A 15,744-nucleotide genomic window follows, 5' to 3' on the forward strand; every position below is an offset into this window, starting at 1 on the left:
GGAGAGCAGAGCCACGCCGGCACGGGGAGAGCAGAGCCACGCCGGCACGGGGAGAGCAGAGCCACGCCGGCACGGGGAGAGCAGAGCCAAGCCGGCACAGGGAGAGCAGAGCCACGCCGGCACGGGGAGAGCAGAGCCACGCCGGCACGGGGAGAGCAGAGCCAAGCCGGCACGGGGAGAGCAGAGCCACGCCGGCACAGGGAGAGCAGAGCCACGCCGGCACGGGGAGAGCAGAGCCAAGCCGGCACAGGGGAGCAGAGCCACGCCGGCACAGGGAAAGGGGATGCAGTTGTGTGGGTCTCTGACTTCTGGGACTGCAACCTGTCCTGCGTGTCCCAGAAGTACAGGGCAGACTTTCCTGGCACTGTGCTCTGAGCTGCTCCAGGAGGAGTAGAAGATTGTCTTGCAAACCTATCCCTCTCATGAAAGCACCACAGTCAGAGGGAGGTGAGGGTGTCCCCAAGGGTGGCTGGAATTTTAACCAAAGCAGGACTGGGATAAAAACCCAGAATAGCCTCTCATGAAGGATAACCCAGAAAGCATCTTGGGAAGGCAGCCTTGAAACAGTAGGCAAGCCTCACCCAACAGTATGCACAGCCTTACATGCTGCCCCAGTCTAGGGAGTTGTGAGGCCACTGGCTACAGCTTGTCCTTCTGCCATGCCGTGGCCTCGTGCCTTTATACCACATACATGAGCGAAGAGCCCTGACCTTCTGCCTTCTGATGAGGCAGTGAGGAACCAGAAGGGCATGGACTGGAGGAGACTGAGGACCCCAGTGTGGCAGACTTCTCACTTCCCTGTGGCTTGTTCTCTCTAACGTCAGACCTTTCAGGCTATGAACTTGTTCTTGGAGTCTCTTGCTTGGGCTTCCCAGATGCCCCGGATGCTTGCCTGTCTCCACTGCTTCCTTTTTTCCCCTGATGTGCCTGCCGTCAGACTCCCCTAGAGAGCCAGTTGATCTGAGGGCACCATTCACTCCACACTTGAACTGGTAGCTCCTGTCACTCAGCAAGCAGTCAGACCAAGCCTCCTAGGCTAGGCCTCAGAAGGGCCTGGGGCAGGGGAGCAGTGTAACACTTGCTGAGCAGAGGACTGAGCCCCTATGGTAGCCCCACAGCATCTGTTCCTACTTACAGTTCCAAAAAGAAACAGTCCAAAGGAAGGAAACGTGGAAACCGTCCATGCCTGTGGTTCGGGTTCACAACCGGGACCAACCAACCCGGGCCTCCACACCCCACACTCCAGAGCTGCATGGGCAGGAGCTCAGTGTCAGGTAGGCTGGAGGGATCCTCCCAGTCTGTGTTTGACCTGCCCTGCCCTGATCTGTGCAGTTCAGCAGAGGGTTCTCCCCATGCAATGCCTGGAGCACAGCTTACTGGCTTGCGTGGCTGCAGGTCCAGACTGGCTGGCTTCCAAAATAGCTGGACCCAGGGCTCTTCTTCCGAGGCATCTATTCTTTGACTATTTCCATGGGCCTGATAGCCCTCTGAACAGACTGTGCCATGGTCTGACTCCCCAGTCTCCCCAATAAATAACTGAGCCCAAGAAAGCTCTGATGGGTTGGGCACTTGCCAGCCCAGGACTTGTCCCTGTAGACCCAGGGACAAGTGGAAGTGATGGAGACATTTACTCCCTCTTTCTGGGTGACCAGGGCCTGCAGTGGAGAAGAAGGTCCCTACAGGAGCCAAAGAAGGGTGGAAGAGTTAGTCTATCAAACAAAACTGGTGTGGCCACCGCCTGGGACCCATGGTAGCCCTGAGCTCTGCCTCTTAATGCTTTCACCCCAGAGAGTCCACCTGCGCCCAGAGCCCTAGAGAGCGGGCATGAGCATCACAGATGAGGAAGGTCTGGTCCCACTCAGAGCCTAAGAGGTCATGAGGTACATGCATGAATGTACGTTGTTGGTTTCATTCCAGCTCCAATGAATACCAAGCTGCACAAGCCAACTTGGCCAGATCCTTCCAGGGGCAGTTTGACAGGATTGTGGTCCCCTGTGTTGTTGCCAGTGGTGACATCAAAGACAGGAAGGAATTGGAACCTCTGAGCTTCAGGTGTGGGGTTCTTGTGACAGGATGGGGTGTGATCCTTGTCCCTCCTCTACTGCTGGTCAGATCTGAGGCCTGGGAGACAGGGTCACCCTAATCTGCCCTTGTTTGTCCTTGTCCTGCCTCTAGCCCCCATAATACTCTATATCTGGAACTATGGTGTCCATCAGTGGCTCCGTCCATTGTGCTTACATCCAACAAAGGCAATAGTGTCCTTAACTTTGGTGATATTGCTGTAGGTAAGTCCTAATTCTACACTGACAGCCCTTGCTCCTGAGAATGTATCTACTACTCTCACCAGCTGCTCCCTGACCTTGCTGTAGAAACAGGTGCTCCTTAGGGGTCTAGGATCTGTAACCTGACTCTGCCACATTCCAGGGCATCGAAGTATAAAGAAGATCACCCTCCAAAACATTTCCCCTGAGGACCTTGCTGTATCCTTATCCATGCTCAGTGAGTCAGCTTCCAGGGTTGGACATGGGAGTGAGGTGCGTGGCAGAGCCTGCAAAAATATTGTATTCCTCCTTGATACTCAGTCCTTAGTTGGAGTTCTCAGTGCTGAGCCCCAGTGGCCCCTTTGTTCTGATAAACCCCTGCAAGAAGCTGTGTTCTGGCGAGTCACAAACCCTGGCACTGTCCTTCTCTCCCCATGAGAGCACACTGGTGAGTGCAGCCCCCAGGCAGTACTGGTGCACCAGACCCCCACACTGCAGGACCGTGGTGCGGCCACAGGCAGATACCACTGTGTTCTCAGGCCCAGGTGACCAGCGAGAGCCTGAAAGCAGCCTGTCTTTCTGAGCCAGCTCTTGTCAACAAGTCTGTGGAGCCAAAGATCCCCAAGCCATCTCAGGGGCACAATGCTTTCAGCCAGCTACTCACGGCAGAGTTCTATGTCTGCTCTTTGCTAAAGCACGTGATCTCCTTAGGTTCAAGAAATCCTGGACATTATCACCAAGAGAGGCACCCTCAGCCTCACCCTGACCGGCACAGGTGTGGCATCCATGATCACATGCTCCATTGAAGGCAACATCCTCAACATGGGCTATGTGCTTGCCAGAGAATCTGTCTCAACAACTTTTAAGGTAAATTAAGCCCTTCCTTGTCCCAGCCCCCTGAAAAAGGATTTCTTGGAGCCAGTGAACTCTACATTTGAAAGTACCCAGCTGGTTGGGAAACACCTGAAGGCATAGATTGCCTCTCCCGAATTCTCTGTTCCCAACAGGATGTCATTTCTGATGTCTTCCTAGCAGGGACCTGAGCCTTTACTTGTGGGAAAGCCGGGAGCACCCTCCCTTGGCCTGAAGGATATTTCCTGTAATATCCTGAAGGATATTTCTGCAGCAAGCCTTCTGCTTTGCTTCTCATTTGCTTCTCTTTGGAACTCTGCCTAGGTGCCCCCACCCTGTGGATAGACCTCTGTGGAGACCCATGCTGAGAGCTGGGCGCCCTCATCTCCCCATGAGCATGGTCTTGTTTCACCCTGAGGGCTACCCTGGGTTTGGACTCAAGCAACCTACTTGCCCACCTGCACTGGTGGGGTCCTAAAGTGGAGTGCCAGACAGGGTGCTCTCCAAAGAGAGGGTTGAGGGAGGGGAAGAGACTAGATGAGGATATAGTTCAGCTAAGAGGAGCTCTGAAGATCAGCTGACAGGCACAGAGTTGGCCACACAGTTGGGTAGGGAAGCAGGCTGCCAGCCAGCCTCAGAAAAGGCCAGTGTGAACTGAGTGACTGAATCCCAAACACGGTCACTGTGGTTACTGTTGGCGATGCCACCAGAAAGGGCTTGGAGCATAATGTCACCTGGGCCCATCTGATGTGATCCAGCAGCAGGCAATCTCATTAGGGACGCTGGCGTAGGCAGCTTAGGGTTTGTTAGGGTTTGTTAGTTAGGGATGCTGGCGTAGGACAGCTTAGGATTTGTTAGGGTTTGTTAGTTAGGGACGCTGGCGTGGGCAGCTTAGGGTTTGTTAGTTAGGGACGCTGGCGTAGGCAGCTGAGGGTTCTTCAGCTGTGTGAATTCTTGCTCTTGCAGCTACAGAATGAATCCTCACTTCTTATTAAGTTCTGGATGCAGCTGGAGAGCCTCTCTAGAAAAAGGGATGAGACCCGGCAGCAGCTACCCAAGTTCCTTACCTCCCGTGAGCAGAGGACTGAGATTGTTGGTGAGTTAACTAACACACTGTCAGGAGTCACAGGGCACAGAACCATGAGGAGATCTGCGCTGGGAAATGAGGGTTCTATGTGGCGTGGAATTGGGCAAGACAAATCACGAAGACACCGGGCAAGAAGGAACGCAGGGGGGTGTGAGGTCAGTGGAGCAGTCCTGGCAGTGCTTATCATAAACCCGTCCTACCCACAGGCACACAGAACCACAACGGGCAGAGCGTATTCAGTGTTGCTCCAGTTGAGGGACTCATGCACCCTGGGAAGGCTCAAGAATTCACTGTAACCTTCAGTCCGGACCATGAAAGCCTCTACTTCTCTGACCTGCTCCAAGTGGTGCTCTTTGAAAAGGTGGAGCTCATAGCAGGGCCCCCACAGATCCCTTCCCGTTCTGGGAGGGACTCCTGTGTGTCCCTCAGCTGCCCCTGATGGGAGGTGTTTATTATCTGGCACCCCGTGTTGGAGGATGTCAGGCAGGGATCAGCATCCCCTCAACTCGCCTCAGTTCCCAATCCTCAAGCCGCAGGGCAGTCTGCTATGCTTCTTGTCCCCAGAAAGTCTCCCATCAGATCCTCCTGAAGGGTGCTGCCCGTGAGCACATGATGTTTGTGGAGGGAGGAGACCCACTGGATGTGCCTGTGGAGTCGCTGACAGTGATCCCTGCCTTGGACACAGAACATAGAGAGGGTAAGCCCCCACCATGTGATTTCTGGCTCAGGGAAAGGGGAGGCAGGGATAACTTCGGGGAGCAGTGAGCGGGGCCCTCCAGCACCCCAAGCCCAGTAGGCATGCATACTGAGGCCCATTGGAAGAGCAGATTTGCAGCCCATCAGCCCCAGAGCCAGGCGGAATGATCTCTACGGAGCAGATTGCTCTGAGAGGTTCCAGCCTCACTCCCCAGCTCTGTGTGCTGCCTGACCCTGACAGCTCCCCTCACTGCCTGACCCTAGTCAGCTCCCTCACTGCCTGGCCACATCTTCCCTCTTAACCACTTCTCAGCTAGATCTCCCTCTCCAGAAGCTGAGGAGATAAAGCCCATTCTGGTGACCTTGAACTATGTCCAGTTTGACACAGACACACCAATCCCACCTGCCACCCGAGAGCTGCAAGTGGGCTGTATCCGGACTACCCAGCCGTCACCAAGGAAGGTGCTTACAACCCTAGCTTCGTTCAACCCCAGAAGCCTCCTTGGCCTCCCTGCCCTCCCGCAGGATGTTTGCAGCAGATGTGGGGTGGCGGCCCTGGTCAGAGCTGAGGGGTAGGTAAAGTTGGGCACCCTCATCTCTCTGGTCCCTGACCCTCTAACTTGCAGTGGTCTCAATGCCTCGCAGACTGTGGAGTTCAGCCTGGATGGTGTCGCATGGCTGCAACACAAGGGCTTCTCCATCGAGCCGTCCAGGGCTTCTGTGGAGCGCGGTCAGACCAAGACCATCAGCATCTCCTGGGTACCACCTGCTGACTTTGATGTAGGTGCTGGGACCCAGGCTGGGCAGGGAGGGTTGGTGAAGTAGGCAGGGCACTAGAAAGAACAGATCTGTCTGAAAAGCCTACTGAGGAGCATCTCCTTCCAGCCGGACCATCCACTCATGGTGTCAACCCTGCTGCAGCTCCGGGGAGACGGAAAGGAAACCTACAAAGTCATATTTGTAGCCCAGGTGGTGGCTGGGATCTGAGGTCACAGGAACCCGCAGAGCCTCTTGGACCCTCCCACCCACCCTTGAACTCCTTCCCAGCCTTGTGGGCCAGGTCAACCCATTCCCCTAGGCCTGGACAAAGCTCCCCTGCCCTATAGACATGGCTACTTCCTGCTGCCCTGAGAACAACAAGACTCCGCCCCATACACACAAGCCAAGAAATACTAATCCATCCTCACACAGCCTGTTCCTAGATGCCCCACCCCCACCCCCAGATCCCAAGCCCGCCAGCACCTCCTCAGGCTTTAGAGATCCCAGGAGATAGCGCAGGCCTGTCAATAAACTCTAAGAACCAACAGAGGTGTGCAGTGGTGGGGGTGGGGTGGGGGGCTGGCTAAGCATAAAGTAGGGTGGGAGAAGAGCCTGGAGGAAGCCTGACCCACTCTCCCCGCTCACAGACCCCCAACCCATAAAACAGTGTTCTGCCTAGTGAGAACCTTCCAGAGGGTGCAGTCTTGCCAGATAGCTAGAGGGAGTTCACCCTGACTCAGTCACCGGAAGATCCCTCCAGATCATGCAGTTCAGGTGCTGGGGGTGCAGAGCCAGGGTTGAGCCTGGTCCAGACCTGGAAAGGTGAGGGAGGAGAAGCGGAGGACAAGAGGTGTCACAGCCTAGAGAAAGTCCCCTAAGTCTCCCAGGGTTGAACCTAGATGATCCCACCCAAGGGATGGGCAGGCACGAAGCGGGCCCAGCTTGTGAGTTTCGGTTTACACTTGTCTGAAAAGAACAGATTTTGCCTTCGGAGCCCTAGCCCACCCAGCCATACTCCTGCTCCAGCACGGCACCAGCACAGCTTGTCGGAAGCTTTCCATGCAGCCCACCCTCCTATCCGTGCAGGGTGACTACACCCCATGCGGACAAACTACCAAGAGAGCCTTCTCAGCCTTCCTCGGCCTGGCAGGGCCATGGGGGGTGATGGATCTGGGTGCTCTCCTGAACACTGCTCTGTGTTCTGTCCTTAGTGCCCTTGATACCTTGACACCTGGCATCGCCCCTAAGGGAGCCAGCAACATTTGTAGGATTTCTGCTCAGTGACCTTGGAGGTACAGGGCCCCAGGCCTCCGCTGCCACGACTGGAACTGACCCTTGACCTGTTTCCAGGTCAGATGGCTGGCAAGAGAGCAGCTTCACTAAACCAGTCTGAGATTCGTGAGGTCATGCTCTGGGGAGAAAGCACTACCCCAGGCAGGCAACGCGATCCTACCTAGGTCCTCTCTTCTCTGGACCCCAGACTCTGATCTGGGCCTCCGGCTGCACTTTCTTCCTATTCTGACGCTGTATCCCCCCCTCCCCCAGCACCAAACATAGCTAAGGCAGAGCAAAGGAGGGAAATAAAACAGGAGAGAAGTTCACCGGTCTCTGGCAGAAGGGGCCCTTGACGGCAAACACAGGTCAGCTGTAGACAGAACCCTGAAGGACTCTCCAGTGAGGGAGAAAACCTGAGTGTGAAAACAGTGAAGAAACAGAGGCAGAAGGGAGGGCAGGTGCACCTCCTGTCCTTAATCAGACCACCCCTGTAGTCTGAACCCTGAAAGGCAGAGCAGCCTGGCAGAGGACCTAGCCTGGAGGAGGAAAGATTAATAAACTCCCCGGAAAGAAGTGGCCACTTCAGCAGTAGAAGAAGCAGGCATTTCAGGTTGAGGGAGAGGGCTGGAAAGTGGTCTGTTTGCAGCGCCTCAGCAGCCCGGAACCAGGGGCTGGCTCCAGATGTATCCCCGTGGAGGATGCATAGCAAGTGTCCTTGAATGGCGGTTTGGAAAGCTAAACCCCAGTTTATTAATGGTGTAGACCCCACCCCTTTTACCTAGAGGATTGTCGAGTATGAGGGTGGATTCTACTTGTTCTAAGAGGCCCCAAACCAACGCAACCCACAAGTTTCAGGAGACCTGGTTTGCGAATGGGGATGGGGAAATGGAGGATAGGGGTGGCTGGGTGAGGGGTCAGTATGATACAAGAGAGACTCGTGTCCCATGCCCAGAGCAAGACCTGCTCTATCCCCTCCTAGGGCTCACATTGGTCCTTGGTCCTTGAAGACGCAGCGTGGGGTGGTTGTGTGTGTGTGTGTGTGTGTGTCTGCGCTTCCTGTCTTAAAGTGTGTGTGTGTGTGTGTGTGTGTGTGTGTGTGTGTGTGTGTGTGTGTGTGTGAGCGCGTGCGTATGTGCGCGCGCGCGCACTCTGGATGGTAACCTCTAGGGACAAAAAAATGGAGGGCCGGAGCAAGAAGGGAAGCACACCAAGGTGGGCGTGTTCCTGGACCTTCAGCTGACAAGGCCCGGGGCGGGGCCTCACCAAGCTGAGCAGACGCTGGACTGAGTTACACGTGTCTGCGGAACATGGCCCCCGGGCCGCCAGTCACACAGGGGCTCTTGCTGCTGCTGCCTCTCCTGCCGCTGTCGCAGGTGGGTTGGGTTTATGGCAAGTGGGGCGGCCCTGAGTTGGGCCCCGCCCCGCTCAGGCTCACCCTTGTCTCCACAGGTGACGCTGGGTTCCGCGGACGGCGACTGTGACCCTTCGGACCAGTAAGTGGCTGGGGACGGGGGAGGAGAGAAGCGGGGGCCAGGGAGAGGTGGGGGTGAAGGCGGGGAGAGACCAAGCCCGGCCCACGCGCTGGGAAAGGCTGGAGCAGTGGAGTGAGCTAGCAGATACCCCACCTGCTCCAGGTGCCGCTGTCCCCGCAGGTGCCCGCCCCAGGCCCGCTGGAGCAGCCTATGGCATGTGGGGTAAGTGGAAGCCGAGGCGCCAAGCCTCTGGTCCGACGGTTCCTCTGAAGGTAGACCTAGGCTAGGCAGGCCAGACCCCTTCCATCTAAGGCCCCAAACTCCCTGGACGCTGTTTGCTTGAAGAGCTCTTGAGCCCCAGGCGACGTTGGAAGCACGACCTGATTATAGCCGGCAGAAGGCACAAGGATTGTGCAGTTGGCTGGGGACAGTGTGTCCTGGGAATGAACCCAAGGACACCTTTGTCCAGCCCTAGAGAGCCAGCCAGGGCAGACTGCTTCTCGGGCCAGGATCTAGCCAAAGAAGTTTCTGGCATGGAGAGACTTCGCTAGCTTGCATTTCACCTGTCTTGGGTGGTTGGGCATGACTGACCCCAGGGTGCAAGTGTGCGGTCAGTCCCTACTCTTCTTTGCCAGGCTTATCCTGCTTGCCATATTCCTGATGCTTCTGTGTGGGGTCACGGCCAGCTGTGTACGGTTCTGCTGTCTGAGGAAGCAGCCGCACACCCAGGCACACATGCCACCAGCATGGCAGCCCTGTGACCTGACAGCCATCCCTGTAGACAGTGACAGCCCCGCACACAGCACTGTAACCTGTGAGTGTCTGGGGATCCACCAGCCACCGTGGGGGTGGTGGACACTGGGGTGAATGCCGAGCCATCTCACAAACCCACTCTTGTTTCCTGCAGCCTACAGTTCCGTGCAGTACCCACTGGGCATGCGGTTGCCCCTGTCCTTTGGGGAGCCGGACCCTGACTTCATGGTCCCTCCCACCTACAGCTTGTATGCTTCCGAGCTGCCGCCCTCCTACGATGAGGTTGTGAAGATGACAAAGGCCAGAGAGGAAGCAGCGGCTCCCTCTGGGAAACGTAACTCTCTGCCTGAGGCCTTGGGGCTAGAGACTACTCCAGGGCACCAAGAGCCAGGCCCCAGTGCCCAGGAGCCCTAGCTGTGCCCCTTTGAAAAGGGTAGGATCCTGGCAGTTAGAACCAAGGACCCCCACCTGTGCCATCCTTCCCCTGGGAAGGCCAGTCATCCAGCACATTGCTGCAGACTCATTGCTATGCAATGCCCGGCCAGCCAGCCTGCCCTGGATTGGCCCCTCCTCCTTACACCTCCCACCCATGGGGCCCAGCAGACCCTCAGCCCAGAGGAGCCTGAACCTTGAGAGCTCAAGCGACTGGCAAATCAGTCCTTTGTTGAAGAGAGAATAAAGTTTACGTGAACATGGTCTCTGCCTTTGTGGAAATGGCTCTAGCGCCCCCAGGGTGTAGACAGAGAGGGCTGGTGGGGTTCAGAGCCCAGATCTGGACAGTGGGAAAGGCCAAGATCAGAGCGAAATGATCTGGACTATCCACATATCCTTCTTCAGGTCCAACTCCTTCCAGTCGGGACAGTGAGAAACAGTAGAGCCTGGCTGGAAGATTTCATCATCGATGCAGAGCTGTAGGCAGGGAGGGTGGCAGTGGGCAGCTGATCCCTGGGCAGGCCTCCCGCAGACAAGCAACTATGTTACTGGACCAACCTGACTGACTCTCCTGCCATCTGCTATAAACCTGGGGGTTGATGGGCAGGTTAGCAGCCTTCCCTGGCCCAGACGTTTGTTTCCCAGGCTGGCCCATTGCTCACCTTCACAGACAGTGGTCCCACCCCAATCCTGGTCAGTCTCCTTGACTCGACCTTCGTTTTACTGCAGGTCCTTAACACCCGTTCATGAGCTCATACCTGCCAGGGTCTCACGCTCACCCACCATCTGCTGATGTCTTTATGAACTGCACCACCAACCTGTAGGCCTAAGGCCCTCTTCACATATGTCCTTGCCATCCTCGTCAAAGCTGCCATTAGCTTGCCCTTAGCTGCGGGCTTCCACAGAGTAAATCCCCGTTGGCATCAGGGAGCCATTGCAGTTAAAGAACCCTTCATCTGCAAAGAATTTTAGTGGTCCAGGCACGGAGTTAGAGCTAGGCTAGGCTCACTCCTACCCTTTCCCCTCTAGCTGCTTCTCACTGCCCACTCATGTGCACAGGTGGCCAAGGCCCAAGGCTGCTCCCACACCCCACACACCCTGCCAGCTGGGACTTACTGCCTCTGCCCAGCTCACTCTTCTTGGTGAAGCTGATTCCCAGCAGGCTCTCATTCTCCAAGCTTCAGCTGTCCGTTGCCCTCCTCCTCTAACATCAAACAGACACCCTGTGTTCCTTAATCTGCTCAGCTGAGCCAGGCAGTGGCTGAGCCGCATGCCTTTAATTCCAGCACTCAGGAAGCAGAGCTAGGTGGATCTCTGTGAGCTCGAACTACAAGAGCTAGTTCTAGGACAGACAAGCGCTCAGTCTGTACATTCTGTAAGGACACCTACAGGTTCCCCAGGAGCTCCCCGTTGCCTTCCTGTCCAGGGGAGGGTAGGAAGTAATTACTATCTACTTGGCTACCCTTTGGGGAACATAATTTAAAGGAGGCCCTGATTTAAAAGGAGAAGGTCACGGTTCCCAGGTAATGGCGTCCCTGCCAGCAGGCCATAGGACTAGGAAGACATCCTAGGGAAGAGCATTCCAGCCCTCACTTCTGCACACCCTTGCAGCAGCAGACCCCCGTGAAAGCCTTCAGAAGGGGATGCTCCACCCTGGGCCTGGAGAAGGAAGGCTCCACCTCAGGCTCCAGAGAGGCCCTCACACTCTGGGTGCATTCTCGGCCTGCAGGCCCATCCAACTAGTCCACCAAAGGTTCCACTGGGTGCTGAAACCACCAGTGAAGTGATTCCAAGCTGCTTTGGGTAAAACATGCAGAACAGTGGTCCATGTTTTTATCTATGCTCAGCTACCCAGGGTCTCCTAGGTACAAGATACAGATTCCGAAGTCTTTTAGGAGTAGGAAATCCTGCCGGCCTTGTTTCAGGACAGATTCAATCTTCCCTACAGGGGCAGTTTCCTGAGCCATCTAAGGCGGGCATCTCCTTTCCCTGAAGATGAGGGCTAAGTGTCAGGAGCAGAGGGGCAGAGACAGGCTGCACAGGCTGTTCCCTTCTCGTGACCAAACTCTGCGTCCCCACACACGTGAGCACACACACACACACACACACACACTAATAGATAAATAAATTTTTTAAATGTGGTAATTATCTCTTTACATTTTTAAGTTCAGAGCTGAAGAGATGGTTCAGTGGATTCAGAGCACCAAGGTTCTGCTTCAGGGACCCTCACTGAAGGTGGCCACTTACTTGTGAAACTTCTTGCAAAAGGCCCAGATTAACCAGCTAGTTCCGCCTTTGCCTTGGTCTGTCTGCTCTCTCATACTCATGGACTCAGTTCAGATCCCACTGCCAACACTTGGCAGAATGACTAAGCAAGTGGCTTAGAGATCCCGGCACCCTGCACAGATGGGGCTAAGAGTCCCCAGCTTAGAGAAAAACATGGCAAGTTTCCTCCAGGTAATTGGGGGCTAATTGGGGGTTTCTTGGGAAACCTGACGTCTCTTCCACTCAAAACAGCAAAGCCAGCTCCTTAGGGAGTAGCAGGATACCACAGAAACATTCACTCTGTGCCCACTTACACATTTGAGGTTTTTTTTTCAAATGGTCCTGGACAGACAGGCCTCAGGAGATATCTCCCAATCAGATTTGATGTTTATCAGTTTTGAAAAGAACCATGGCTTTTTGTTTCGTGTGGAAACACAGAGGCATAACCCATCCCCCAATGCACTGTCCAACTTCCACTTTAAAGCCAAGACACCCCTAAAGTGTCTGGGCCAGTTAAGTTCAGCAGGCACTTGCACACGCCAATGTCCTTCTTTCTTCATTAGCATTCAAAAAAAAATTCAAAATTGCCAGGCAGTGGTGGCGCATGCCTTTAACCCCAGCACTCGGGAGGCAGAGGCAGGTGGACCTCTGTGAGTTTGAGGCAAGCCTGGGCTACAGAGCGAGTGCCAGGGCAGGCTCCAAAGCTACAGAGAAACCCTGTCTCGAAAAACAAAACAAAACAAAAATTCAAAGTTAACAAAGCACCACGTAAGGCCCAAACTCCCTATGTTATAATATTTTCCATCCGTACGTAGCTTATATTTCCATATTACCTTATTCTCTCTTTAAAGACTTCATTATTCTAAAAATACTTAATTTTTTCTATGACTGTCTATATCCATTTTCTTTTCCTTTAGTGTCTAAGATACTCTGCCTGTTCAGAGGTTTTGTCCTGTCTTTACTGAGCAACTGCAGTGTTCTCTGATAGCATGACACAATCTTAAACCAGACATGGCACGGGTGCACGGTGCTGGCAGTAGGCAGCGCTGGTAGCCACATCCCTGTGTGCTGCCAAGCACCAGCCTGCCTGAGAGACTGCAGGGCTAGGAAGCTACATCCAGCTCCTTGTCAAGAACTTTTCTTAGCTTTCTCAGACCCTATGTTTGGATAGTCAAGTCCCCACATCAGACACCATATGTAGCAAGTCTTTCTCTGTACCACCAGTTCCCAAATAATGCCATGGAGACTTATTATTAATTATGAAAGCTCAGCCTTTGCTTAGGCTTGTCCCACTAGCTCTTATAACTTGAATGAACTCATTTATTTTCATCTGTGGTCAGCTGCGTGGTTTGTTACCTCATTTCTCCACAATGTTCATGCTGCTTTCTCCATGTCTGGCTGGTGACCCCGCCTTTCTTCCTCTCCTAGTCCTCTCTGTCCCCAGAAGTCCCACCTAACAGCTTCCTGCCTAGCTATTGGCTATTCAGCTCTTTATTAAACCAATCATAGTGCCACATCTTCACACAGTGTAAAGGGATATTCTGCAACACCGTTCCTAGGACACCCCTTATCAACAAAACTCCTCCTTTCAGAGCTCATAAAGGGAGGCTCCAGACAGTCACCTGGGTCTCTTGAATTGCTTAACCCAAGGAGCTTGTGGCTCTCTTTGTAGTGTATCTGACCCACACGGTTTCTTTTTCATTTATTAGTTTGCATATCATCCATTTATTGTGAAAGGGAGGCATGGCAATGATTTATGTCATGAAATATGTCAGAAATTTAGCGAAAAGGGCAGCTTCATGTGCAAGAATATCGCCAGCTCTAAATGAGAAATAACTCTTGTCATCTAGACCCGCACTGGTGCCTCCGTGCTCTGGTGGGATTGGCTCTGACTTTCACACTATTTGGCAGAATGTCTCCACCCATTCCTCAGCATCTCACCCCACAGCTGCTACTGTTTCCCGGGCGACATTTCTTGGGGATTTTTCTAGAAGCATAGTGCTACCTGGTTGGTTAGTTTCAGCTACACGCCTTTTAACCTCCATCAAAACTGTAGAAGAATCTTTCTCAGTGCGTGTCCTGCTATGATTTTCTCTCTTTCTAGAGATGGCAGCCCTTCTAGTGAGCAGGGAGTGGTGGTTAGGGCTCTCCTTCTAGGCTTTTCCAAGTAGCCAGAAAAGTGAATGACCCCGACTTTGCTCTTGGATAATGTTTCTTACAACTTTCCGTTCTGTATTCTCTTCTGTAATTCTTTGATTATAGAGCCAGGACCTGAATACCCCTGGTCCAGACAGTGACCTCAGGTAACAGACATCCCCCAAAGACTGAGGGTGTTGTGGGCTTCTGTTTGGAGCTATGTGTTCATCCACAGGCTGTGGTGGCAGAATTCTTCATTTCCCTGCATTACCAAGCTCTCGCTGTGGGTCTGGAGATGTTACAGTATTGGCAAGTGAGTCCCTCTCATGCCTTTTACAGCCTTTGGACCAGCGGGGGATGCAGATGCTACTGAAACACCACACAGAGCATTCTGAACATTTTCAAGATAACAAGAGCCATGCGGGGGAGGGGGGAGAAGCTTCATGGCATGGTGGGTGTCAGACTGTGGCGACCTTTGGTCACCTCTTTCTTTATTCACCCTTTCCAGGCCAACAGGAGAGAACAGTAAGGATTCTCAGAAACAATTGAGATCTGGTAGTGGCCCAGACTGGTCAGGTGACTCTCTGTGAGGTGACACACGCTGAAATGGATGGAGATGTTCTTCCGGACTTCTCCCCTCCTTTCTGATTCCCTTGTTGGTGTGTTGGGATACAGAAACTCCTGGGATACAAGAGCAAGGACCAACTATTCCCCAAGTACTGGAATACTCTTGTCCACTTCTTATCTTCATTTGGGGATCAGTTCTATCTGCTGACCTCCAGGATGAGGGAGTAGGGGGCTGGAGGGCACCATCCTGTGGCAGGATATGATATTATGCAGCACTTGTATGTGGTTTGTCTCCCACATGGACCGGGGTCTGTTGAGGACATGGGTCCGGCACAGTGGCTGGGATGTGCTGGTTGAGCCCCGGTAACACTCACAGCCCCATGTAGATGGAACGATGCCCCCATTTCCTTTCCTTTTCTTCTCTACCTGCTCCATGGAGTCTAGCCTCAGGCTTGTCCTCATGCTTCAGCCTCCTGAGTGTTCGCAGAAAAACATTTGTGGGATGGGTGGCGGTGGCACGCAGAGAGAGGGAGGATGGCAGGCTCTGGGGAAACTTGGTATGCTGGGACATGACCCACATTCACTGTTAAATACTGCGTGTCCGGTGCTCAGTATTTGCCTTTGACAAACTCTGTCCTGAGCCACTCGGGACACAAACCAAGAGGTCGTGGTCTGCCTGTAGGTCCCAGAGTCATCTTTCTTGTAGGTTTGGAGTCTCGATTCAGGAATAAGTCTGGCTACCTGAGATATAGCTGTGAGAGCAGGATCCGGGGCTACCTGAGAGAGGTAAGGCCATGCTCAGATCACGCTGAGGAAGGATGGTGCAGTTGGTGGGGTTGCCACTCCACTGCTGATGCACGTCTGCAAGGTTGCCTGTGAGGCTTGCGTACCTCAGAGGAGCAAGAGCTTCCTGTCTCCTGCATCTGAGCTCTTCTGTACTTTAGCCTCTGACCCCGTCATCTAACAGGTATTAGAACCTTTCTGGGCCGTGTCCTTTGGATAGGGTCAGAGGCCTCAGCCTCAGCTCTTTGCCAAGGATGCTATTACGTAGAACAGCACCAGCTGGTGCCTTATGCAGCGGGCAGGTCTGTTCTGATGAGCTTCGTTCCGTTATGGAGAGGTTTTCTGCATCTCCTCCATTGCTCTTCACGATCGGGTGGTTGTTTCCCCCCAACACTTGTATTTATTT

General features: G+C 53.9%; 2 protein-coding genes across 3 annotated transcripts in view; both read left to right on the forward strand.

The window, feature by feature from the left end:
• Positions 1-5,930, forward strand: part of LOC121443570 (cilia- and flagella-associated protein 74-like) — a 57,073-nt gene extending 51,143 nt beyond the window's left edge. The window contains exons 28-39 of the mRNA XM_041645372.1: positions 1,138-1,274; positions 1,918-2,052; positions 2,176-2,285; positions 2,425-2,480; positions 2,590-2,709; positions 2,973-3,128; positions 4,080-4,209; positions 4,407-4,561; positions 4,765-4,897; positions 5,228-5,358; positions 5,542-5,676; positions 5,782-5,930. Of these exons, the coding sequence (XP_041501306.1) occupies positions 1,138-1,274; positions 1,918-2,052; positions 2,176-2,285; positions 2,425-2,480; positions 2,590-2,709; positions 2,973-3,128; positions 4,080-4,209; positions 4,407-4,561; positions 4,765-4,897; positions 5,228-5,358; positions 5,542-5,676; positions 5,782-5,883 (1,500 nt within the window). The 3' untranslated portion in view covers positions 5,884-5,930. The remainder of the gene's footprint in view (positions 1-1,137; positions 1,275-1,917; positions 2,053-2,175; positions 2,286-2,424; positions 2,481-2,589; positions 2,710-2,972; positions 3,129-4,079; positions 4,210-4,406; positions 4,562-4,764; positions 4,898-5,227; positions 5,359-5,541; positions 5,677-5,781) is intronic.
• Positions 5,931-8,127: 2,197 nt separating this feature from the next.
• Positions 8,128-9,842, forward strand: LOC121443601 (transmembrane protein 52). 2 transcript variants are annotated; one of them, XM_041645421.1, is made up of 5 exons: positions 8,128-8,303; positions 8,380-8,423; positions 8,565-8,624; positions 9,038-9,216; positions 9,310-9,842. In XM_041645421.1, exons 1-5 carry the CDS (start codon positions 8,238-8,240, stop codon positions 9,567-9,569), a joined length of 609 nt encoding a protein of 202 aa, XP_041501355.1. In that variant the 5' UTR covers positions 8,128-8,237; the 3' UTR covers positions 9,570-9,842. The 2 variants fall into 2 exon arrangements, with proteins under 2 accessions (XP_041501355.1, XP_041501356.1); XM_041645422.1 differs by having other exon boundaries at positions 8,583-8,624.
• Positions 9,843-15,744: the final 5,902 nt, after the last annotated feature.

Source organism: Microtus oregoni, unplaced genomic scaffold (genome assembly GCF_018167655.1).
Source record: "Microtus oregoni isolate MIOR12 unplaced genomic scaffold, Mior012 000109F_ref0000275, whole genome shotgun sequence".
NCBI classification, from domain to species: domain Eukaryota; kingdom Metazoa; phylum Chordata; class Mammalia; order Rodentia; family Cricetidae; genus Microtus; species Microtus oregoni.

Excerpts from the sequence above, each read along its gene's own strand:
- LOC121443601 (XM_041645421.1), top strand. The coding sequence starts at position 8,238 with ATGGCCCCCGGGCCGCCAGTCACACAGGGGCTCTTGCTGCTGCTGCCT. Across the intron at positions 8,304-8,379 it reads CTCTCCTGCCGCTGTCGCAG|GTGACGCTGGGTTCCGCGGA; the intron begins GTGGGTTGGGTT and ends TTGTCTCCACAG. Across the intron at positions 9,217-9,309 it reads CGCACACAGCACTGTAACCT|CCTACAGTTCCGTGCAGTAC; the intron begins GTGAGTGTCTGG and ends TGTTTCCTGCAG.